Source organism: Chionomys nivalis, chromosome 2 (genome assembly GCF_950005125.1).
Source record: "Chionomys nivalis chromosome 2, mChiNiv1.1, whole genome shotgun sequence".
In the NCBI taxonomy this organism is placed as follows: domain Eukaryota; kingdom Metazoa; phylum Chordata; class Mammalia; order Rodentia; family Cricetidae; genus Chionomys; species Chionomys nivalis.
The window spans coordinates 67,177,629-67,203,312 of NC_080087.1; the positions used below are offsets into that span (position 1 = coordinate 67,177,629).

The 25,684-nt window shown below is 39.7% G+C and overlaps 1 protein-coding gene and 2 pseudogenes across 4 annotated transcripts; 1 reads left to right on the top strand and 2 right to left on the bottom strand.

Annotated features, from left to right (window-relative positions):
- Window positions 1-24,469, top strand: LOC130864531 (zinc finger protein 345-like). 4 transcript variants are annotated; one of them, XM_057755083.1, is made up of 6 exons: window positions 1-153; window positions 16,359-16,478; window positions 16,639-16,730; window positions 19,589-19,715; window positions 20,293-20,802; window positions 21,415-24,469. In XM_057755083.1, the coding sequence occupies exons 2-6, from the start codon at window positions 16,454-16,456 to the stop codon at window positions 22,173-22,175; spliced, it is 1,515 nt and encodes a 504-aa protein (XP_057611066.1). In that variant the 5' UTR covers window positions 1-153; window positions 16,359-16,453; the 3' UTR covers window positions 22,176-24,469. The 4 variants fall into 4 exon arrangements, with proteins under 4 accessions (XP_057611066.1, XP_057611075.1, XP_057611046.1 ...); XM_057755092.1 differs by having other exon boundaries at window positions 23,133-24,469; XM_057755063.1 differs by having other exon boundaries at window positions 20,293-24,469.
- LOC130864552 (60S ribosomal protein L27a-like) lies at window positions 12,489-12,925 on the bottom strand (annotated as a pseudogene).
- Window positions 14,985-15,676, bottom strand: LOC130864546 (protein lin-52 homolog; annotated as a pseudogene).
- Window positions 24,470-25,684: the final 1,215 nt, after the last annotated feature.

Here is a 25,684-nt window from a genome sequence, read left to right on the forward strand (position 1 = left end):
GGAAACGGTTGTATTCTGCTAGCGGTGGCGGACACAAACCAGAATCTCGCCAGGACCTGGACACTCCCCGGAGCCGCAGTCGACGCGGGGCGGCCTGGGAAAGTCAGCATCGCAGTGAGGGAACCGCAGCCCGGCGGCCCTGGAACCTCCCAGGTCAGAGGAGCTGCGAGGGAAGCTGATAGGAACTGGATCAGCTACTCTTAAGGATACCGCTCTCACAATATTGTTGCAGGCGTATTACTTTGAAGATAAGTTTGAGATTGTATGAAATGGGGCAAATGCTGATTTTATCATTGCTCTGCGGTTTCCAAAATATTCTCATAAAATATTCTCACATATAACAATTGAATTTATGCGTTGGTGTTTGCAAACACGGTCCCTTTTGCTGTTGTGCAAAAAATCCAAAATTGTTAGCATTTAAATTCAAACACTTTCTAACTCCCCTGACATACCCCTTCCCCTTTTCAAAAGAGTAGCATTTACTTGGAGACTTGGTGGCCCCAGAGAGCTTGTTAGCTATCAGCCCCTTAAGGAATAACTGCAGATTTTTAATTCATATATATTATGAATATATGGATATTCATAATATATGATTATATATTTTGAATATATATATATATTCATATATATGGGTTCTTTCGAGACAGGGTTTCTTTGGAGCCTGCCCTGCTCTTGTAGACCAGTCTGGCCTCGAACTCACAGAGAACCACTTGCCTCTGCCTCCCGAGTGCTGGGATTAAGGGCGTGCGCCACCACCGCCCCGCTCAAAGCTACACGGTTATGATTATAAACCTCAGTGTTTACTAACAAAACTTTATACTCACCATTATGTTCCGTTTGAAGTGTATCATACTGATGTAAATAGAATAATGTGTTCTTATGCTGAGGTTTGAAGGCAAACCTCAGAGTCCAGAAATGTATGCATGCTAAGTGTGTGGATTTCAGGCTGCACTTTTTCACAGTTAGGAAACAGAATATATAAGGACAAATTTAGAAAGCGGCTTTTCTGGTGAAAAAAAAAAAGCACTATGAGCATTGACAAATGGAGGAGACTATGGACTTCTCTCGGGACAAGGGGGCAGTGCCTGAACCCTGCCCCATAGGGTTTTGTACTGATACTGAGTGTTGCAGGACTGCAGCAGTCTGGTTTCTGTGGGGCGAGAACAACTTGCTTGCGGTTTCCCTCGCTCCTGTTCAGGGTTCCTAGGAAAATAACTATGTCTGTATGTTTGAGAGCTGTGTATGTTTGAGTCTCACACCTCACAGAGTAAATTAAAATCCTCAGAGGAAAAGGCAAAGTTTGACGAGATTTCATCTGTTTTTCGTGTTTGTCCTTTTGAGAGGTGGAAGGTTTCCTTCATTCTTGTTCCGTGATAAAATCAGACACTCGATTTTGACTAAGGTGTGGTCAGAAGTGGGATTCAAGTTATAGAAACTCCAAATGCTCCCTAAATATTTCAGTGTGCTGACACTGTTTGACAGTTGGGGGTCATTTATAGAATCCTTTATTTCTACTGAGCACAGTACTGTGTTAGAAATCCTGGTGCTCACTGAAGAATCTCTTTCTTATATGCAGGGCTCTCACTGCTCAGCCAGACCTGCTTACCTGTGGAGGAGAACAAGGAACCCTGGAAGGTAGAGAGGAAACAGTAGCCGAAGATCCAGGAATGGTGGAGGGTTTGACCAGGGGTTCAAGTGATCGTGGAAGTGGGACACATACTGGGTTTCACCACATTGTGTTTCACTAGAAATGATTCTGTAGACATCTGCTGAGAAAGATCCCAGGATATTCCTATTGTAGATTTTAGAAGAATCTCTATGTAAGAATTAGTACTAGGAATAATTATTTTATTTGACATTGCTTGTAAGGGATGCTGTCCCTCTTCCATTCACATTGCTGATTGTGTCTTCATGCTAATATTAAATGGTTTTTATTTCTTTAATTTTAATGTAGTACTTAATTAGGACACTCAATGTCTTTAGGTTTTTCCTACTTAAAAGTTTTGGAGCTTTTTGCATTTTCTTCGGTTCTCTATCTTTTAGGGTTAATTACTCCATTTCTAATATAATGCCATCAGGAATTTGACAAGAATTTGTTACTATCTCTAGAGTATTAAACTGTATCTACATGTCTTCCCATTGCTATCCCTGCTGTCAGTCTTCAGTCTTCATGACGGTATTCGGCAGTTTGTATCACTATAATTTTAATATCTTTTGAAATCACCTCTAGGTTTGCTCCTTCTTTCATAATTTTTGAAGTCTGTGGTTTCTCACAAGTTTGTGTATTTTAGGATCATTTTCTCTGTTTCTAAAAAAAATACCTGTAAGATTTGGGTACAAATTACTTAGAATCTTTATAGTACCCATACCTCCCCTACACTGTCTTTACATGTTTGAATGAGCACATGCTAGCAATAAATCACTATTCAGTTGCCTTTAATGTATTTTGTTTTCTACTTGCTGTTGGTTTCTATGTTCCAGATTCTTTGAGAAGAGAGTTTTTAAAACATTGACATTTACTAATTTTTTAAAAAAAATTTTTTTTGGTAATTCTAGGACATGAGCACAGTGGAGAGCATTTCTTGGAGTTAGAGAAGTCTACCTGAGAATCTCCTACTATTGCGTGGTTTCGTTTCTGGATACCTGCTAGGCATTATTGATTTTCTGTCTGATTTTCTTATGCATCAATGGATAGTGAATGTCGGAGCTTCCCTGTATCACTGTCTGTTTTCTCCCTTTCATTGCTTTTTGTATTTGAAAACTGAAATGCATTCATATTGCATACAGTCCTGTTCGCCAGTTTGTGCTTTTGTGTCCTGGTGATGTGCTGTTCTGTTCAGAGACAAGTTTCCGACGTCCACATATGGGCATATCCCTACTTTCTGTTTCTGTGCAGGTTTCACTGTTCCAGATCATCCATGAAGACCTGTGGTTCATTGTACAGTGGCAGAGACTAGGATCCAGGCTCATATTTTCTGTGTGGATAGATACTTTTCCTAACACCACTGGTTTACGAGGCTGCCTGTTGTGCAAAAAGTGTGTGGTATTTTGGTGACATTGCCATGGTCGCTGCTCTTGGTCTAGTTCTCCATCTGCTGCTGTAGTGCGCTGAGCTGTGTGTCTGTTCTTCTGCCGCTCCCATGGTGTTATTGGTCATATGGCTCTGCAGTCTCATCTAGAGTCAAAGCTGGGACAACAAAACCTTTGTCCTGTGGGCTGCTCTGTTCTCTCGGGGTCTCAGTGCTACTGTGGAAATTTGTAGGACTCTCTGTACTATATCATGGGGAGTTTGATTGTCGTGAAGTTTGAGTTAATATTTTTCATTGATATTGTTCTTTGTTTTTTTTTGTTTTGTTTTGTTTTGTTTCATTGGTATTGTTCTTGTCACAGTACTGTCCCATTCTGTGTGCATGGAAATTCTTTCTATCTTCCAGTGTTTTATTCAGTTCCTTCAAATCACTGAAGAGTTTACTGGAGATGTCTTTCTTTTGCTTGTTTAGGCTTTTTTTGTTTTTTGTTTTTTCCATTAGAAAAATGTAGTTTTGAGCCAGGCATCTTGGTGCATGCCCTTAATAACAGCACTCAAGAGGCAGAAGAAGTAGGTGGATCTCTGTGAGTTTGAGGCCAGCCTGGGCTACAAAGAGGGTTTCAGGATAGCCAGGATTGTTACACAGAGAAATCCAAAAAAATTCAAAAAATGAAAAACAAAACAAAAAATTTTTTAAAAACCTTTTTTAAAAAGTATCTAGTTTTATGTAAGTACAAAGCTTTTCTTTTTATTTTTTAATCAATTTTTTCCCATCCCCATCACTGTTTCCTCTCCTCACCTTGTTTCTTTCCAGTCTTTCCCCCTCAACTTTCCCTCTTCCTCCCTGCCCCCCATCCACTCCTCTTCCTTTCTCTTTAAAAAAAGGCAGGCCACCCATATATATCAGTCAGCCGTGGTATATCACGTTGCAGTGAGATTAGGTACTTCCTCTTCTTTTAAGGCTAGATGAAGCAACCAGTTAGAGGAATGGGTCCCCAAAGTAGGCAACAGAGTCACAGACAGCCCCTGCTCTCCCTATTAGGAATTCCACAAGAAGACCAAGCCACACAACTGTAACATAGGCACAAAGGAATTAGGTCAGTTCCATGCAAACATTCTAGTTGATGGTTCAGTCTGTGTGACCCCCAACAAGCTTCTCTTATTGGATTGTTGTATAGAAGATTGAAATTTTGCCTCCAACTAGGCATTGGTATTTCCTATTCACTTATATTTTTACAGGTTTTTGTAAGGATTAATTTTGATATTTATTCGTTGGCTGCCTGTATGTCTGTGTGAGGGTGTCAGATCCCCTGGAACTGGAGTTACAGACAGTTGTGAGGTGCCATGTGGGTGCTGGGAATTGAACCCAGGTCCTCTGGAAGAGGAGTCAGTGCTCTTAACCTCTGAGCCATCTCTCCAGCTCCTTGGCTTTCCTATATTGACCAGTATGTTTTTCTCTCTCCTTCTTGGTCTGGATAACAGCTGATGTTTGAGTTGGTGTGGAAGGAGCGAACACCTTTGTCTCTCTCCTGACTAGAGTAAAATGATTGCAGTTTTCCTCCTTGAGTGTAATGTTGGATGTAGATTTATGGCTTCTAGTGTTTATGGTGTTGAGATTTGTGTCTTTGGAGCTTTTATACTGAGCAAATGTGGTATTTTGTACAGGCCTTTTATGGCTCTGTTGACATGATCATGTTTCTTCTTTCACTGAGTATAGATATTTGCTGTTTTACATTGATTGTTTTGTATGTCTTTCTGAAACACTTGCATCTCTGACATGAAACCAGCCTGACCTCTGTTTCTTTCTTTTTTTTTTAATTGACTTTTATTGAGCTCTACATTTTTCTCTGCTCCCCTCCCTGTCTCTCCCCTCCACTTCTACCCTCTCCCAAGGTCCCCATGCTCCCAATTTACTCAGGAGATCTTGTCTTTTTCTACTTCCCATGTAGATTAGATCCATGTATGTTTCTCTTAGGGTCCTCATTGTTATCTAGATTCTCTGGGATTGTGATTTGTAGGCTGGTTTTCTTTGCTTTATGTTTAAAAACCACTTATGAGTGAGTACATATGATAATTGTTTTTCTGGGTCTGGGTTACCTCACGCAAAATGATGTTTTCTAGCTCCATCCATCTGCCTGCAAATTTCAAGATGTCGTTATTTTTTTCTGCTGTGAAATACTCCATTATGTAAATGTACCACATTTTCTTTATCCATTCTTCAATCGAGGGGCATTTAGGCTGTTTCCAGGTTCTGGCTATGATGAACATTGCTGCTATGAACATAAGCTGAGCACATGTCCTTGTGGCACGATTGAGCATCCTTTGGATATATACCCAAAGTGGAACTAGATCTTGAGGAAGGTTGTTTCCTAATTTTCTGAGAAATTGCCACACTTATATCCAAAGGGGATGTATCAGCTTGCACTCCCACCACCAATGCAGAAGTATTCCCTTTTCCCCACAACCTCTCCAGCATAAGTTGTCATCAGTGTTTTTTATCTTGGCCATTCTTACAGGTGTAAGATGGAATCTCAGAGTTGTTTTGATTTGCATTTCTCTGATAACTAAGGATGTTGAGCATTTCCTTAAGTGTCTTTCCGCCGTTTTAGATTTCTCTGTTGAGAGTTCTCTGTTTAGGTCTCCATTTTTTTTATTGGATTATTTTTTTCTTTTGATGATTAATTTCTTAAGTTCTTTGTATATTTTGGATATCAGCCCTCTGTCTGATGTGGGTTTGGTGAAGATCTTTTCCCATTCTGTAAGCTGTTGATTTGTCTTGTTTGACCATGTTCTTTGCTTTACAGAAGGTTTTCAGTTTCAGAAAGTCCCAATTATTAATTGTTTCTCTCAGTGTCTGTACTACTGGGGTTATATTTAGGAAGTGGTCTCCTGTGCCAATGTGTTCAAGTGTACTTCCCACTTTCTCTTCTAAGAGGTTCAGTGTGGCTGACTTTATGTTGATGTCTTTAGTCCATTTGGACTTGAGTTTTGTGCATGGTGACAGTTATGGATCTATTTTCATTCTTCTACATGTTAATATCCAGTTATGTCAGCACCATTTGTTAAATATCCTTTCTTTTTTCCATTTAATACTTTTTGCTTTGTCAAAAATCACATGTTCAAAAGTATGTGGATTCATATCCGGGCCTTTGATTCAGTTCCATTGCTGACCTTTGTTTCTGTATAGTTCAGAGAGAGTCTTGGTGTCTATTTTTAGTCAGACAACTGATCTGTCTTGTCCTTATATGATATGTTGTCCCTTTAGAGAATTTATTGCTGAATCTGTCCAGTCACTGATTGTCCTGGAACTTACTCTTATGGACCAGACTGGCCTTGAACTCATAGAAAGCCACTTGCCTCTGCCTTCTGAGTGCTGGAATTAAAGGCACTTGGCTAGTTCTGAAATATTTTTCGAAGAGATCATTAGGGCTAAGATTCCAGTGTTTGTGTCAGATCTATTCTAGTTTCATGACAGAGAAGGTTGGTTCTAGGAACTCATCCTTTTCTTCTAAATTTCCAGTTTGTTTGAGATGACTTTCCTCCAGAGTCCATACAATAATACAGATATCATGGGTATCTCTTGCTATGCCCCTCTTTCAGTCTAATTCCATTACTTAGGGATTTCCTCTCTTGTTGCAGATTAGGGAAAGAATAGTTTGTTGGTCCTTTTATTTCATCACAGAACAAGTCTGAAGCATTGGCTCCTGGTGTTGTTCGTTGAATCTTTATACATTGATTTCTACACAGCCTTTCCTATCCCTTTCTGCATACTATTTCAGACTGATTTGTTCTTTTGCTTGTAAGCCCTCAGGCACATAACTATGGACAAATGTCTTTCACAACCAGCACCTATTGTTGCCAAAACTTCTCAGTATTTCTTTATCACCCACTTCTGTGTCCCTCTATTTCATGAGCTGGCACTCTAAGAAAGTGTCTTAGGTGCTTCATGAGTTCTCTCTCACTGTTCATTGATTTAAGTCTTCACAGTAGCTAGTTACGGAATAGTGAACAAGGGGCTCAGCAGTTAAGAGCATTTTTTGCTCTCACAGAGAATCTTGGTTCAGTGCTCAGCATGGGTGAGGTAACAAGAAATAGCTTGGGGGTGTCAGTTGTAGTGTGAGATTAAATGTGGAGCCTGGGTATGTTGCAGGATTGCTGACACCTCATGTCCGTGTTGGAAGAGTTGGGAGTGAACCTTGTGGATGAAAAATAAAATTGTTTGTGTTCATGGAGACCAGAGCTGGAAGCCATCCTGTGCCTATTGTAATGTGGCAACGGAAGATTCATCATATTGATGATGTAGCTAGGAACACAGCAGTAACTTTTAAAAGGATCCACCCTAATTTTGGACAAATTTATGACATAGGAAAATACCGTCTCATCTACAGAGCATCTCATCTACAGAGAAGTCTGCGATGGAGGGAAAATGAATTGTATTAAACACCACAGTTTTCTTGTAACCATAGGCACCAGATCTCAAAATCTTCTCACTGATAAGTAGATGTGATAGAGAAAGGACATGTTCCACTCTTAAATGGTTTATGATTATTAAACAGGACTTGGCATCTCATTAGTAACACAAGTTGGATTAAGGGCAGCATATTAATTGTGTCCTAAGTCACACCCAACATACTCTTCCATGATATGCATATGTGAAATGCAGTGAGAAACCAAACACATTGAGTGACATTCTCCCTGGCACACTCCAGTGCAGTGCTTTGCATTTGAGCTTCTAAGGTCCTGAAAGTCGTGCATGTTCCTTTTTGAGGAGAGTTGGCTGTATGTGGTGCTCTTCACTGAGTTCATTTTCAGTTGGACATCTACTGCAGGTCATGCAGAAAACTGTTCTTAACTTTTGAGCCATCTCTTCTGCCACTCTTTATTTTTTTAAGTGTTTATGATCCTTAACCATGAGGTAATTGCAAACTCAAAACCAACTGATTCTCCTATTTTCACCCTATTCAGAATGGCTAAGGTGGAGGACAAGGTGTAGTGGGTATGCATTTGCTCCCATTACTCCAGATTAAAAGGCAGGTGGATTTCTTTGACTTGATGTCAGTCTGGTTTACACAATGAGTACACCAGCTAAAACTATATAGTGAGACTGTCTCAAAAAACATTTTGAGGACACTTTCTTAGAGTTAGGGTGAGTGCTAGCTCGTGAAATACAGTGACACAAGTGGAGTGACAAAGACACTGAGAAGAGCTTTTGATCTTGCAGCATTTCATCTCATCTCTACACTGTTGTCAAATTCCATGCTGCTGCTGTGACTTCCACTGACCTCATGGAACCACCTGTAGTCACATACCATGTATTAGAGTTTTTCTAGAGGAACAGAACTGATAGAATGAATAGATGATAGATAGATAGATAGATAGATAGATAGATAGATAGATAGATAGATAGACAGACAGACAGATAGATACATATATACATACATAGATGGAGCAATAGAACTGATAGAATGGATAGATAGATAGATAGATAGATAGATACATACATACATACATACATACATACATACATACATACGTAGATGGAGCAATAGAACTGACAGAATGGATACATACATGCATACATACATACATACATACATACATACGTAGATGGAGCAATAGAACTGATAGAATGGATAGATAGATAGATAGATAGATAGATAGATAGATAGATAGATAGAGAAATAAAACTGATAGAATGAATCTATACTATAGATAGATGGATGAATGGATATAGATATGGATATAGATATAGAAAGGGATTTTATTAGAGTGTATTACAGGCTGTGGGCCATCTTGTCCAACCAATCGGAAGAATCCAGAAGTTGCTCAGTTCATAAAGCTGGGTGTGTCAGCTGGCCGGAATCCCTGAGAAGTAGGCTTTAATGCCAGTGAAGGAATGGCCTTACCAGTGAGAGCAAGGGCAGGCAAGCAAAGAGAGCAAGTTTCTTTTTTCATGTCCTTTATATAGACTGCCAGGAGGATGTGTGGCCTAGATTAAAAGTAGATCTTCCCACCTCAAAAGATCTTACATTAAAAGTGGATTTTCCCACTTCAACTGATTTAAGTAAGAAAAAAAAAATCCCTCCCTGATGTACCTAGCCACTTGAGTTTTAGTTAATGCCAGATTAGTCAAGTTGGCAACAAAGAATAACCATCACATTCCATTTCTGTTGCTGCTTATCAGATTTCTCCTTTTGTTAGTTTAAAAACAATGAATTCTTCAGTTGTATCTCCTCCAGTTTTTTCTAAGAGGGATTAGTGGAGGTCTTGAATTACGTATGCTTCTTTTTTCAGGTTTGAGAATTTCTTTCCTATCGCCCTGTATTGTAGATATCAGAACTACAATCTGTTTTCATCTTGATTTTGTTGCTTTAGTACTAATTTCCTAACTTCATAGGGTTGCCATAGCTCAGTGAATATCTTTTGAATTCTTCAAGTAACTCATACATATTCATGGTTGATTCTTAGAGCTTTATTTTACTTTGGACACTTTTTATTAAGAACTTTGTACATGTCTGGTATTTCAATATTAAAGAAAATTTAGTAGAAAAATGTCTTCCAAATCACAGGGTATAAACATAGAATGCCTTTGTTTCATTATTAATCTCAGAGAGATTATCATTCTAAGGGCATTCTTTAGAAGAATAAGCTTTATCCATGTCCCTTCCTTCTCTTTTCCCTGGCAGCCATTGGGTGGTTTCTGCCAAGCCCTCCACACTAATGAGTCTGCCTTGACATTGCCTAAAGCAGTTTAGCACACAGACATTCTGCATATTGACCTTTTGCATAGTTTCAGAAGGGTTGCTGGTGACAGGTATTCTCATACAAAAGTGTGAATAATACTGAAAACAAGTGCAACTTGAAAAGAGGAGTAAGTTGGGAAGGTACACTTTAATTCAGTGAACAGGGTACGGTCTGCTTAGGTGGTGATTAGGTCACAGTAATTAGGTAAGTAGATCTGATGAGAGGTGTGCCATATTGAGATGTTTGCCAGATAGACTGAGCCATTGCTTGCTGTGTCTGTTCTCCAAGACAGCATGGTACACATGGTGAATAGTGTATTCACAGAGTCAGATATTGTAGTCTAGGTATTTTTCTAACCTCTAGAAAAGCCAACATCAATGTGCATGATGGAAAACTGTAGAACCCCTCAAATCTCTCCTCAGGAAGTGACTGTTCTGGAATTGTGACTGTGTTCACACTGAAAATGATTTCTATATTTAGCTTCAGAACATACAAAGTTCCCATGTCCTCTGTCAATATAAAAGCAGACTTTTGCCTGAGCTGTAATCTTTTCATGCTGCCATTAAGTATTGCACTCTTGCCTTAGAGAGGCCATATGAAGAACACAGTGCTCAGTTGTTCATCTATGATGCTTTCCCACCTCAAGATTGCATCATGATTTCTAGAAAATGAACTCATTGGCATCTTTGCAGGGAGGGTAAAGGGAGAATTTTCTTCTTCTTTTTTAAATTTTCTCTTATTTATTTCATTTCTCTATTTTTAAACTACAGGTACTTTGTGTATATCATGTCTGTAGGCAACAAATGTGCTTTCATTTCCTGGATTCCCAGACCCGAATAATCACACAGTTTGGCCAATGGCTCAGGCATATTCCTAACTAGCTCTTACATTTTAAATTAACACATTTCTATTAATCTATGTATTGCCATGAGGCTGTGGTTTACTAGTAAGATCCTGGCATCTTTCTCCTTTGGCAGCTACATGGCGTCTCCTTGATTCCACCTACTCTTTCTATATATCACTGTTCAGATTTGCCGCCTGTCACACAAGGAATGCCAGTCACACATGGTCGTAAGCTATCATGTGAGCCCAGGAACTGAAACAGAGTAAGTGCTCTTAGCCACTGAACCATGTCTCCAGCCCCTCTTTAACTTTTGTTTTTTAAAAGAAGTTGTTAGTTTATTTTTTGTGTATGAATATTTTGTCTGCATGCATGTCTGTATACCTGTGTAGGCCAGAAGAGGTTGTTGGATTCCCTTGAATTGGAGTAACTTGTGTCAATGAGAATTGTACCCAGGTCCTCAGAAAGACCAACCAGTGCCCTTTAACTACTTACTGAGCCATCTGTCTTTAGTTTTTGGGTCAAACCATTTTTATATTAGATGACTTGGGCTCCAGGTGTTTCCATTTGTGTAATATTTTATATATTTCCCCCATGTCAAGAAAAACTGCTAAGGCAGTGGTTCTCAAGCTTCCTAATGCTACGACCCTTTCATATAGTTCCTCCTGTTGTGGTGAATCCCAACCATGAAGTTATTTACATTGCTACTTCATAACTGTAATTTTGCTACTGTTAAGAATCGTAAATATCTGTTTTTCCAGTGGTCTTAGGCGCCCCCTGTGAAATGGTTGTTCAACTCCTGAAGGGGTCGTGACCCGCATGTTGAGAACCATGAGGCTGAGAGTCCAAGCCCACTCCCTTGGTTCCCATGCACTCTTTTGATATTTTCTTTTGCTGTACTTGTAATTCTTTACTCCATGAAATCTTATGGTCAGTTTTATTTTGTTTTGTGTTTCTGCTTAATTTCTGTGCTTCTGGAAGCTCTTTAACTGTTTGCTTATTCCTGAATTATTAAGCATTAAGTTATATCTTCCTTGAAGACTTGCAGCCTCTCAAGTTTTCCAGGTAGGTCCTTGATCTAGTTTGAATTGATTTCTATGTAGGGTGAGAGACATGGATCTGGTGTCATTTTTCTGCACATGGATTGTCCCTTTGCCAATACAGTGTGTTCAGAGTGCTCTCTCCTTTCATGGATACTTCTTTGACATAAATTAACTGTCTTTCCTGTGAGTTCTGTGTTCTTTTCAATTTCTTACGTTTGTTTATGTGCAGAACCATGTTGCCTTTGTCACGTGGATCGGTTTTGTAACTTGAAGTCAGGTCCTGGGATACCCCAGGATTACTCCAAGGATTGATGTGGGTATTTGTGATTTTCCTATTTGCGTATAACTTTTAGAAAGTGTTCTCTGCTTCTGTGAAGAATGTCAGTATTTTGCTCGTGGGGATTGCATTGACTCTGTAGATGGCAGTTGTTAGTGATTTAGCCATTTACCCCATGTCACTTTTCACAGTGAATGTGCATGGAATTTCATTTTCTTCTTCAGTGTCCTAAATTTCCATTATAGGCATTTATTAAGTTGTTATTTAGGCGTATTCCTAGGTCACTGGTTGCTTGGTTTGGTTTTGGTTTTTGAAAAGGGTTTCTGTTTGTAGCACTGGCTGTCCTGGAACTCACTCTGGAGACTAGCCTAGCCTCGAATTCACAGAGATCTACCTGCCTCTGCCTCCAGAGTGCTGGGATTAAAGGCGTGTGCCAGCATCATTGGGCTATTCCTAAGTGTTTCACAGTAACTGTGTATGGGTTACTTTCCTACTTTGTTTATTTTTTTTTTTTTCCGGAAAGTGTTAGCGTTTAATTGGCCTCCCTGAGTGGCTTCAAGCCACCAGAACCCAGGCACCTCCAACACCCTTTATCTTCTCTTCAGCTCTTCTGCTGAAAAATTTGGCTTTCACGATGACAGGCTGCTTAGGGAGCTTTCCCTTCCCCTGAACTTTGTAGTAGCCCGATCGCACGACATCAATGATGGGAGCAACGCCAGTCTTGTTCTTGGCAGCGTTGACCCGGGTCTGCTCACTGACCAGCGTCCACAGTTTATCCAGATTGACAGTCGGGCAGAAGCTCTGGTTCCTCTCTAAGTGGTAATGCCTCATCCCAACTTTCCCGAAGTAACCCGGATGATATTTGTCGAAGTTGATCCTGTGATGACGCATGCCTCCAGCGTTCCCGCGTCCTTGCGGTGTTTACCGATGCGGCCATGGCCGTGGCTCACGTGGCCTCAGAGTTTCCGGGTCTTCCTCAGTCTGGATGGCATGGCGGTGGCAGAAAGGAAAGAGCTCCTACTTTGTTTCTTAACAAAGCAATGTGTCCCATTGTTGGCATATAGAAGAAGGAGCAGCTTTTCTAGTATAACTGTGTATTCTTCAATATTATGTGAAGCATTTATCATGTCTAAGAGTTTCCCACGGTGGCTGTAAGGAGGTTTTATGTAGATTATCATATCATCCTTTCTTATCTGTATGTCTTCTTCATTCATTATTGTTTTATCAAAATTTTCAGCTTGCTCTTATTATTATTATGTGAGACCACAGAGCACATGTATTTTTAATATAGTTTTTGAAGTAATGCGATTTTTAATTTTTTTCTTTCTGCTATAAATGTTGGCCTAGGATCGACACATGTACCTCTCTCATTATGTTGACCTGGATTCCATTTGTTCTTAGTTTTTTAAATTTGTTTTTGTTTTTCTTTTTTTTTTTAACAAGGGACATATTTATTATAAAGACACATATGTAAAGAATATAACCCTCTAACATTCTAAAATACATATACATACTTACATAAATTTATATTATCAATATAAAAATCATCATTAACATTTCTAAGGATTACAAATACAAAAACAATAAATATCACAATTCTAAAACATCTACTTATATTAATTTAAGTGCTGGTGAATAGGATGACAGAAAAAGAAGGAGGCCATAGCAGATCAAAACACCAACTACTGGCTTCCCATTACAGATGAGTTGGTTTGGGGAGCTAACCCAGTATTCTCCACATATTTTCCAATGTCCCCAAACTCTGAAAAGTGCCTGATGCCATCAACTCTCAAAAACAGAGTGAAGCCGGGCGGTGGTGGCGCACGCCTTTAATCCCAGCACTTGGGAGGCAGAGGCAGGCGGATCTCTGTGAGTTCGAGACCAGCCTGGTCTACAAGAGCTAGTTCCAGGACAGGCTCCAAAACCACAGAGAAACCCTGTCTCGAAAAACCAAAAAAAAAAAAAAAAAAAAAAACAGAGTGAAGAAAAAACTCTGACACATGGCATTATTTTCTGATCACTCATATACACTCACTTTAACTGCATTTAGTGAGATAAAAAATGTCAATCACAGACTTAAGCTTAAAATCAACTGGCCCTTTAAGGGAGTATTCCAGCAGAATGTTTCTCTTCTCATACTTATCTTTCATGGGACACATTTCATTCCTTTTCCTTTCAAAAAGTAAAACTGTGTCGATCACATAGCACTAATGAAGGGAAATTCAACATCAACTCCAGCATTAGGCATAAGTGTCACGGATGGTCAAGGTTCACCCTTGGTGAACCTCAGGAGAACTGTGCCCTAACAATACACAGCCACAGCTTCTTCTGTGTCCAAACTCCCTCTGGACGATGGTCACAGAGCTTTTCTTCCATAATATTGAGGGAATTCTCTGTGTTTTTCAAAAACGTGAGGCTAGGTCTAATCCATTTTACCCATGGGCAAGTTTTTCATATTTTAGCAGATACATACAACTAGCAAAAAAATCTGCGAGAGCTGCGTTTAAGCCAGAACATTTTCACATGGGTGTGTTTATCATATAAGCGAGTATCTGACACGTGGCTGAGAGGAGAAGGGACAAAGCGCTGTCACCATCCCACAGCACTAAGTCATCAGGCTTTGTTTTCAGTCAAACGGGAGCTCTCACAACCGTGCCCTCCCACCACCGGTTCAGACTCCTCTTTCACTTACAAACGTAACAGACTGACCAGAGCTCCTTTCGATGCCTTCATACGAGTCTGGAAGTCTAGAACTCAGGGTGACACAGCGTGAGCCTTTCACTCTAGAGAGTCACTACAAGGGCTCCACTAGTCTGGAGTCAGAACTGCAAGGTGGCCTGGGAAGTGGGGATGGACAGTGCTTAAGGGTGAGAGTGTCATTGGAGGTATAGCCTAAAAAAAGCAGATGTACATCTCAAGAAGACTCTGTTTCCTTCAGAATGGAAGTCATAGAATCCATTAGATCTGACAGTTGACAGGTCAAGATGCGTAGTCTGGTCCAGCAAGTAGTTGATCTCTGACGTCTTCATCATGAACGGTCTTTAAAAGATCAAGTACAACTCAACAGAATCCATTAATCGACTTGCCACTGCTGACTTTGCCATTACAGAATAAAGTAATTAAAAGATCCCGAGCCTCCTGAATCACCTTTGGAAAGGACCTCTCAGAATGACAGGACTGCCGCGTTACCGCTCGTACCCAGAGCTATGAAGCCAGCTCAGTGAATGGCAATGATCCTTGGGTAGAACAGATTCTTTCTTGCTACCAGATGTCTCAGAGGTGCAGAGTGCCAGGAGCAGGGAGAAGCCAGACTCCCCACGGAAGCATGTGGTGTGCATTGCCAGAGCCACACTGGGAAGGGGACTCGGTTATGGTCTTCAGGACACTGTGCACAAGCAGTTGCTACTTCTTGGGCTTCTCTAGGATATTCAGGAATTTTCCTCTTGTCATTTCTCTGGACTCATCCAGTCCCAGCTGATAGGCCACGTTCTGGAGCCCTCGTACCTTCTCCATCAAGTTAGCTGTGGTGAGGCTCCCCAGCTCTTTCAACATATCGATGTCATCACACGTTCTATTTCAGCCATCCATTTGGGTGGAGAGCTAGTGATGGGACTTTTGAAAGAAGCAGCAAATTCAGCAACACCTGGTAATTGTTCAGGCCAAAGATCTGGCGAGGCACGGTCAAGTTTCTCAAAAGTTAGCAAAGATGTTTCCAAATCCGTCCCATCTGTGGGAGACGCCATCTTCCAACCCATGTCCTGTTTTTGTTTTTCAATTCAAGGTTTCTGTGTAGCCGTGGTTGTCCTAGAACTCACTCTGTAGAACAGAGGGACCTCAAGCTTGCAGTGATCTGCCTGTCTCTACCTCCCGAGTGTTGGAATTAAAGGCATGTGCCATTACTGCCCATCCCTAGTTTGTTTAGAAGTTTACCATGAGGCTTTGTTGCACTTTGTCAAATGCCATTTCCAGGTCCTACTGGGATTTTTATCATATGGTTTTTATTTTTTATTTTATTTTATTTATTTATTTATTTATTTATTTATTTATTTTTGGTTTTTCGAGACAGGGTTTCTCTGTGGTTTTGGAGCCTGTCCTGGAACTAGCTCTTGTAGACCAGGCTGGTCTCGAACTCACAGAGATCCGCCTGCCTCTGCCTCCCAAGTGCTGGGATTAAAGGCGTGCGCCACCACCGCCCGGCTATCATATGGTTTTTATTCCCTGTGATATTTTTGATGTGACTGGTTGGATTGTAGGTAGCATTTTTATTTCTTCCTTGTTAAACTTGGTAGCTTTCTGGTTTGGTGTGTCAGAGATAGTCAGCTACTTCCCAGGCCCCTCTCTTCTTCTGTTCCTCACATATTTCCGGTGGTCTCATAGATAATTTTTTTTTGACTGATCTTTGTATATTTTGCCTCTAATCCACAGTGCTGCTTAAGAGGAATGAGGTGCGCTAACTCCTGACTGTCTTCAAACACCTTTCTCTGTCAATTTTAAGAGATCATTTTTCTGGCTGCAGGACCATGGCTGGAAGTTATTTTCTTTCAGGTATTTAAATATATTTTTCCATTCTCTCCTTGCTTTAGAATTATTGACTGTACATCTGGTATTAGTCTGGTATTTGGGTCTTTTTATGTGGTTTGACATTGTTCCTTAACAGAGTTTAGTATTAATATTTGTTTTGCATTTTTGACACCCGATATAAAAGGGCAAGAAGGGGTCCAGTCATTGTTCCTGAGATGGAAAGTCAGAGCAGAGCAACGAGAAGAAATGACCACTTCTCCAGTAAGTACATCCCAGGTTAGTGTTGTGTTCACTTTTTTCCTTTGAGACTTGTTATATATTAAAATCTTGTGTGGTGGTTTGAATAGGAATGACCACCATAGACTCATGTGTTTGAGTGCTTGGCTCACAGGGAGCGGCACTACTAGGAGGTGTGGCCATGTTGGAGTACGTGTGACCTTGTTGGAAGAAGTGTGTCACTGTAGCAGTGGACTTTGAGGTCTCAGATGTTCAAGCTAGGCCCAGTGTCACTTTCGGCCTATGCATCAATATGTAGAACTCTCAGCTCCTTCTTTAGCACCATGCCTGCATGCCGCCATTTTTCCTGTCATTACAAAAATGGACTAAAGCTCTGAAAGTGTAAGCTAGCCCCAGTGAAATGTTCTCCTTTCTAAGAGTTGCCTCCTCATGGTGTCTTTTGACAGCAATAGAAACCCTAGGTAAGACACCTGTAAAGTGTTTCATTCTCTGCTTCTGATAGTTATCATCTGAAATGTTTGTTTCCCATGAATCCCCCCCGCCTGTAGTCAAGATTAACTCTTTAAATAAATACATGTCTACTGTGTACCACAGCCTTTTCTCCAGTTTTCTTCAGATTTTGTGTGAGGGCAAACATTCACAATGAAAGTAAGACCTGCATTTCCATTGTGACAAGCGCTCAAACAAATGTGTTGTGGTTTCATTGCTACAAAGGATGGATTTGTTATTCATATATTAGTTAAGGCCTCGTGTGTCATGTAGGTTCCATTTGAGGGATGTGTCAGGTTTCCACATTTGACCGCCTTGAGTTCCTTGCTAGAATCTCTAATAATGTTTTGGAAAAGAACTCATAGATGTGCTATTTGGATCCACATCTATCCTATCGCTAAATATTTAAACTAGAGAGTGCTGAAGATGGCAGGCCAGAGAGCCTTGATCATGCCGTGAAATTGGTATTTCTGTAAGGAGATGCACACTGTGTCTGCTGTTTCTCCCTTTGGCATTTGATATCACAGTGATGATGTGCCTGTATTTGTTGACACCTGATCTTTATTTGTCTCAAAAGAGTTCGCTCCTGCTCACATCTTTCTCTTGGTTCCGATGATCAGGAGTAACTTTCCAAACTAGAGGAATGAATATGTTCACTTTTTCTTTTGTGTGCTTTTCAGACAGTGAGCTATTGTGTAGCCTCCTGATTGAGTCTTTATGAGAAAGCATGTAGAATATGTCAGTAGAATTTTCTTGAGACTGTTGAGTAATGTACATAAGCCATCACATTTCATGCAGAAATGAAGATTCCTCTTAGTTATATTGTTCTGGTCTTTTCCTCTGGAGGAGGAAGGTTCTCCTACCACCTCTTTTTCTCTTTTGCCGAAGCTACTGTTTTTCATAGTTGGAGATTATGAGAAAAGGCTGTAATGGACACAGTTGTAGCATTTAGAGACACAATTTTGCTTGTCACAAACTTTCCATCTGAGATGTGACACTGTGAACCCCATATGACATAAACTCCTACTTCATAAATGGTAGATTTCTATTTCTAAACCTTAAATTTTTATCTTATATTTCCTAAAAGTATATCATCTGTGGGATTATCATGTCATTCTTTTTTCAGTATTGTGTGACAGACTGGGGGGATGCACATGCACACAAGTGTATGGACACACATAAGGGAGCCCATGTTACATAGATATCACCAACTTGCTGAACCAGTGGTTACTTATAGAAGTAGAAATGACTCAGACACTGCATCACCAAAGCCCATCCCCAAGCGTGGATGACATCTCACAAATCCGGGAACCCTGGAGCAGACTGTATTGCTTGCCAGCTGTGCGACAAGCTGGAGGGTATCGTTTCCTAGTGACTCATTTGGCCAGAGCCTCTTCGAGGCAGCTCAGCTGGGGCTGCTAGGCTGGTCTCTTCTTGGAGGGGCGAGGGCCGTGCCTGTGCTCATCTGAAAATCCTTGCAGCTCGACTTACGGAGTCAGAATGGCTTTTGGCAGTCTTTACTCTTCATATACTTTTGGGGAGGGAGGGAGGGAGGGAGAGAAGAATGGAGGGAGGAATCTAAGGAATTTGTTCAGTTTTATTGACAGTTGTGAGTTGTTTACTTCTTGTTTAACAAGTTTTTCTGCAGGGCAGAATGTTTCAAACTCTCAGGAAATTGCTGTACAGCAGACAAAGTTAGAATATACAATTAAATTTTATTTTAATTTTATATGTATGAGTATTTTAGCCTGCATGTATGTCTATGTCCTACTTACATGCCCTCAGAAGGCAATGGATCAAGTGGAACTGAAACTACAGGTGGTTATGGGATGCCATCTAGGTCCTGGGAACCAAACCCAGAGCATCTGGAAAAACAAACAGTAGTTTTGACTGCTAAACTATGTCTGCATTCCATATTAAATAATAATTTTCCAGGGCTTGTAGACATGGCTCAGAGGTTAAGAGCACTGGTTGCTCTTCTATAGATTCTAAATTCAATTCCAGGCAACCACATGGTGGCTCACAACCATCTATAATGGAATCTGGCGCCCTCTTCAGGTATATATGAAGGCAGAACACTGTTTACATAATGAATAAATAAATATATATATATATATATATATTTTGGTTTTTCGAGACAGGGTTCTCTGTGGTTTTGGAGCCTGTCCTGGAACTAGCTCTTGTAGACCAGGCTGGTCTCAAACTCACAGAGATCCGCCTGCCTCTGCCTCCCGAGTGCTGGGATTAAAGGCGTGCGCCACCACCGCCCGGCTAAATAAATCTTTTTAAAAAATTAATTTTCCTGCCTCATCTACATCACAAAAATGTTTCTAGGTTCCTATACTTCTTTTACTAGGAAAGCATTCTCCCCAGCAGTACATGGTAAAACTCTTAAATATTCATTACAGGGTCTGCTAACATTTGGGGCCGTGGCTTTGGACTTCTCCCAGGAGGAGTGGGAATACCTGGACTCTACTCAGAGGGCTTTGTACATTGATGTGATGTTGGAGAATTACAGCAACCTGGTCTTTGTTGGTGAGAACATTTTTCTTACAGAATTGGATCTTTTATATTTACTTGGTTTATAGGTGTATAAAATCATCTGAGAAAACAATAAATGCTCTTAACTGCTGACCCATCTCTCCGGCTATCTTACCAAGTTTTTAGTGAAACATTGAATGTTAAATGTGTGGAAGAGATATGCATTTCAATACACTTTGTAAGTTGAATATTTTCATTTTAGTATTGCACTAAACTGTTCGTTAATTATTTTGTAGGAAAAGAGATTTTAAAGAAAGATATTTTAAGTATAATTCTTCAGAGAGCTTTTTTTCTGAAAGTTATTTATTTTTTTAATTATCTATTTGTCACACCTTCTACAAGTAATGCTGTTTAGATAAGAATGAGAATTCTGTTATCAGTCCCCACAGTGTGATGAAGATCAAAATGGAGGTTCTCAACATTCATATAATGATAGGGAAAGTAAAAAGCCCTCCACCAAGAGTCCTATTCTAAATAGTATTACTTGTCTTAGAGAACTTAAGGTGACATCAGCTATTGAATCTTACTCATGAGTCTATCCATATTATCTCTAATTGTGCTCATTTCCCAGAGAACCATTGCGTGTGTGGTAAATACAAGAACGTCTTGGATCAAGACTCGAACTATATTATATGTCAGCATGTGAATATCCAAGAGAAATCTTACAAGTATAATCAGCTTGGCAAAATGCTTCATGAATCCTCCCATTCTACACCTTATGACACAAATGATTCTGCAGAAAACTGCAGCATCTATACATGTGGTAACCACAGGGATGCCTCCACTGACTCATCAAACCTAAACAGACGTAAAAGTGTGAACAGTGGAGAAGAACTTTTCAAATATGAAGACTGTGGCAAATGTTTATGTTCCAATAATAGTCTAAATCCGAGTATTCACACTATAAAGATAGAACACAAGTATGCAGAAAGTGATAAACTTCTGGGTTCTGCACACAGACTTGTTCAGCAAAGAATCCATAGTGGAGACAAAACACACAATTGTGGGAAATGCTGTTCAAGCCTCAGTACACATGAGAGACTTCATATTGGAGAGAAACCATGGAAGTGTAAAGAATGCGGTAAGTCTTTTAAGTGGTTATCTCACCTTAAAACCCACTGCAGAATCCATACTGGAGAGAAACCTTACAAATGTAAGGAATGTGATAAGGGCTTTTCTCGATTATCTAGACTTAAAAACCATTATAGAGTCCATACTGGAGAGAAACCTTACAAATGTGAGGAATGTGGTAAGTGCTTTTCTCGGTTATCTAGACTTAAAAACCATTACAGAATCCATACTGGAGAGAAACCTTACAAATGTAAGGAATGTGGCAAAGCCTTTACCCACTGCACAGGTCTTAGTACACATCAGAAAATTCATACTGGGGAGAAACCCCACAAATGCAAAGACTGTGGTAAAGCCTTCTATCTGTTGTCAACACTAAAGGAACATTACAGAGTCCACACTAGGGAGAAACCATACAAGTGCAGTGAATGTGGTAAGTTCTTTCATTGGTTGTCGGGCCTTAAAAGCCACTACCGAATACATACTGGAGAGACACCTTACAAATGTGGAGAATGTGAGAAATCATTTTCTCAGTTGTCAAGACTTAAAAGCCATTATAGAACCCATACTGGAGAGAAATCTTGCAAATGTGTAGAATGTGACAAATGCTTTACCCACTGCACAGCTCTTAGAAGACATCATAAAATTCATGCTGATGAAAAACCTTACAAGTGTGAAGAATGCAGCAAATGTTTTTATGTGTTGTCACACCTTAAAAGCCACTGTAGAACCCATACTGGAGAGAAACCTTACAAATGTAAGGAATGTGGTAAGTGTTTTTCTCAGCTGTCAAAACTTAAAAACCATCATAGAATCCATACTGGAGAGAAACCTTACAAATGTAAGGAATGTGGCAAAGCCTTTACCCACTGCACAGCTCTTAGTACGCATTATAAAATTCATACGGGGAAGAAACCTTACTCATGTAAAGACTGTGGTAAATCCTTTTATTTGTTGTCGAGACTTAAGGAACATTACAGAGTCCACACTGGAGAGAAACCGTACAAGTGCAATGAATGTGGTAAGTTCTTTCATTGGTTATCAAACCTTAAAAGACATTCCAGAATCCACACTGGAGAGAAGCCTTACAAATGTGGAGAATGTGACAAATCATTTAACCACTGCTCAAGTCTTAAAGCTCATCAAAAAATTCATGCTGGGGTGAAATCCTTTAAATGTGAAGAGTGCGGCAAGTCCTTTTATTGGTTGTCAAACCTTAAAACCCACTACAGAATCCACACTGGAGAGAAACCTTACAAATGTGACGAATGTGACAAGTCCTTTTCCCAACGTTCTCTTCTTACAAGGCACAACAAGATCCATACTAGAAAAAAATATGAATATGAGAAACTTGTGAGTGATTCAGAGCCACAGAGTCGGTCCTAGCACACCCACTTAGCATTAAAAAAAAGAAAGCACTCCTGGACAGAGAATAATTATAGATGTGCATGCAGTAAAGACAGTAAAATTCAGATGAAAAAGATGTCTAAATGGGTCACGGTGTTGGATAAATGTACATAGGCTTGAAAGAGAGGAAAAGAAGTATAGACAGTTATAATATAAAAGAGTATAGTCATAGATTAAAAGAGTAAAGATAAAAAAAATATTAAACTTGTGGAAAAAGTAATAGAATAAGAAAAATAATCTACATGAAGATGGAATATGCACAGAGAATCTAGATTATGTGTATATATATACTATTAATTATTATATTAATTTTTGACTATGAATGAGCTAAGCAAAGAGAGACATTTCATTGTATGGGCTGCCAAGCTAAACCAACATATATTTTAAAGGTATCTTGACTTCAAAATTTGGTTCTAAGGTTATGTTGCTTTGGGAAAGAGGTTCTGCTTTTGTTTCCACAGAGTATGAGAACCTGTGGATTCCTTCCAGACTAATGTGGTTTGATGAACAAAGGCCCTCCAAAAGGTCTTTGTGAACCCCCCAAAGTACTTCACCCAACAAAAAGCAGGAAGCAGTTTGGAGAGTTCGCCCAAATTCCCAAATATTGTTTATAAATATTTGTTTTCAATTAAATGGGGATGTGATATAGAGATGAATGCTTTGCATTTGTATGGATCTTGGTTTGTTGATACACATTTAAGGTCAATTTTATTACATGTATATTTCTGCTCTTGATTAAGGTATTATGTTTGTGCAGGTCATTTAAAATGTAATATATAATTAAGAAATATAAGTTAATGGATAGTGATTTGTAATAGTTAAGCTTGCAGTCATGCTAGTTAGGTTTTCTGGATGTACAGAAATATATTTCAGATGGATAGGTATTCTTCAGATCTTTCAAAGACTAACAGAATATGGCATTTAAAATGTTTTAAGAACTTAGGACTTTTCGTGACAATGAGAAACATCTGCTCCTGGCAGCACCAATCTACTTCAAGAGGATGATGGGCATCGAAGAAGCTCCTCATGGAGTTTATTAGCCATTTAGGCAAGAAATTGCTCTTGCTTGGACTGCTTGATGGTATGCTGTATGAATTGGATATGCAGGACCCACAGAAAAATGACTGCTGAACTTGCCTAAAGGTGAGATGATCCTTAAGGGTTTCTGCTTCATGAAAGGGTCTTCCAGACACTGCAGGACACAGAAAAAAGTGGCTGACAAACTACCAATATAGCCGGGCGGTGGTGGCTCACGCCTTTAATCCCAGCACTTGGGAGGCAGAGGCAGGTGGATCTCTGTGAGTTCGAGACCAGCCTGGTCTACAAGATCTAGTTCCAGGACAGGCTCCAAAACCACAGAGAAACCCTGTCTCGAAAAACAAAAACAAAAACAAACAAACAAAAAAAAAACCATTATAATTACAGTTTTCCTTCATTATGATAAAAGATAAAGCAGATATAAATATTGTAACTGTAATTCTTGCTTGATACCTGTTTTCTTACATGTAATTTTACTATGTTAAAGTCAAAACCTTCCTTTTTGTTTAGACAGAAAAGGGGAGGTGATGTGGGATTCCCCTCTATGCTGTGAATATGTTTTATTACCATTGGTTAACAAAGAAGCTGCTTTGGGCCTGTGGCAGGCAGAATAGAGAAAGGCAGGAATTCCATGCAGAGATAGAGAAGAAAAGAAGGTGGAGTCAGGGAGATGCCATGCAGCTGCCAAAGGAGACAGGCTCCAGAACTTTACTGGTAGGCCTCTACCTCATGGTAAAACATAAAATAATAGAAATGGGTTAATTTAAGATGTGAGAGTTAGTTGATAAGAAGCCTGAGCTAATAAGCTGAGCAGTGTTTGAATTAATAGAGTTTCTGGATGATTATTTTGGGTCTGAGTGGCCTGGAATGAATGAGCACTCTCCACCTACAAGAAATTACTTGAGTGTTTACTGTTGTGAAATCCTCATGTCTTGTACAGTAGGAATTACATGTCTTGTAATTGCTAGAGACCTCAAAAACTGTATTTAATTTGTCAACGTTTTTACCTAGTATAAACACATGTGAAAATTCATCTTGAAGTGAAAACCAAAAAAAAAAAAAACCTCCTTTAATAAAGACTTATCTTTTATTCTCCTTCAAAATAGTCATTCTGGAGTCAAACCCTACAAATAGCAAGAGCACGAGAAACAAACAGTAGAGACATGGCCTGTGTGTGACACATGTCCATGTTCATGCACAGCTCAGAAATCCCAAAGAATGTTCATGAAAGTAATTTTTCAGTACTCAAGAAAGTTGGAAAGTTATTCAATACATAAAACTAAAAAATAAAGAAAGTTACTCCAACTGAAAAGCACAGTAATTCATATAGAAACACTGAGACACAATAGCCATTAGACAAACAAGCATATTACAAAGAAGAAAACCAAATGAGTGAGTGAACATGTCCTGTTTTTGAATGGACAAGGGTGTTTCTATTTGAATAATTCTTACTGACATTTTGGCAATAATAGTATTGGAATTTGCTGAAATGTAAACACGGTGGTTTGTTTAAACTAGGATACATCCATGCTGTCTTGCTTACAGGTGGTTTTATGATAATTTGTATCAGTTGTTGCTTATCAGGGCTGATGAACCTGAGACAGGTGTCAAGGAAGTTAGATAGTTAGATACTGATCACTAACCATCTGTGGACCCAAGTCAAATGAACAGACAGATTCCTGAGGGCAAGTTCAGAGGGTCCCTGGCTCAAAGCTCTTCTTCCCGCATATCAAGGCCCCTCTTCTTGATGACCTTTTGGTAAGTACAGTAGTTCCAGTGCTGGGGAGAATTCTGTCATTGCGTGCCTATGAAGACCCCTCCGTTTTTGCCCTCTTTGCCCTGACTGCTCATTAATGGTTCCCTAGTTAAAACAGCCTTTGCCACCCAAGCAGAATCCTGTCTTGGAATCCCTTTGGTTTCAGGAGTTATTCTTGCTCTTTATTTGTAACACACGGTGCTTGAAGTGATTGACTCTCGTGGAGTTCAATTTTCTTTGTGTGGGGGCAAGATTATGATAGCAGTTTACATGTACATTCCCTGGCACTTGCTGCCTGTAACTCCTGGAAACGTGACTGTGTGTTTTTGTTCCATGGAGAATTAGTAGCCTAAGCAAACTTCATTACTGTAACACAAATGGAGATGAAATTTATTTTGCAGGAGAAGGAGGATACAGGTAAGTATCCTGGGCAATAGGAAGAGAAAAGGGCTAGCCTACCATTTAGCCAGAAGCAGGGGCTTCTTAAAAATATATTTTTCAGATCCCTAAAAAATAATAGCAAATCCATGGAATTAGTGATGTCCTCAATGAAATGTATGTGGAAAAATAGAGATATCAGAGGAAAATAAAATCTAATCTTAGAGAATGTATAGTCATGTTGAACAGTGTGCACCATACACCAAGAAATTCACGCGTTTGCCTTCTTTGAAAATGGTGAATAACAGCTATACGT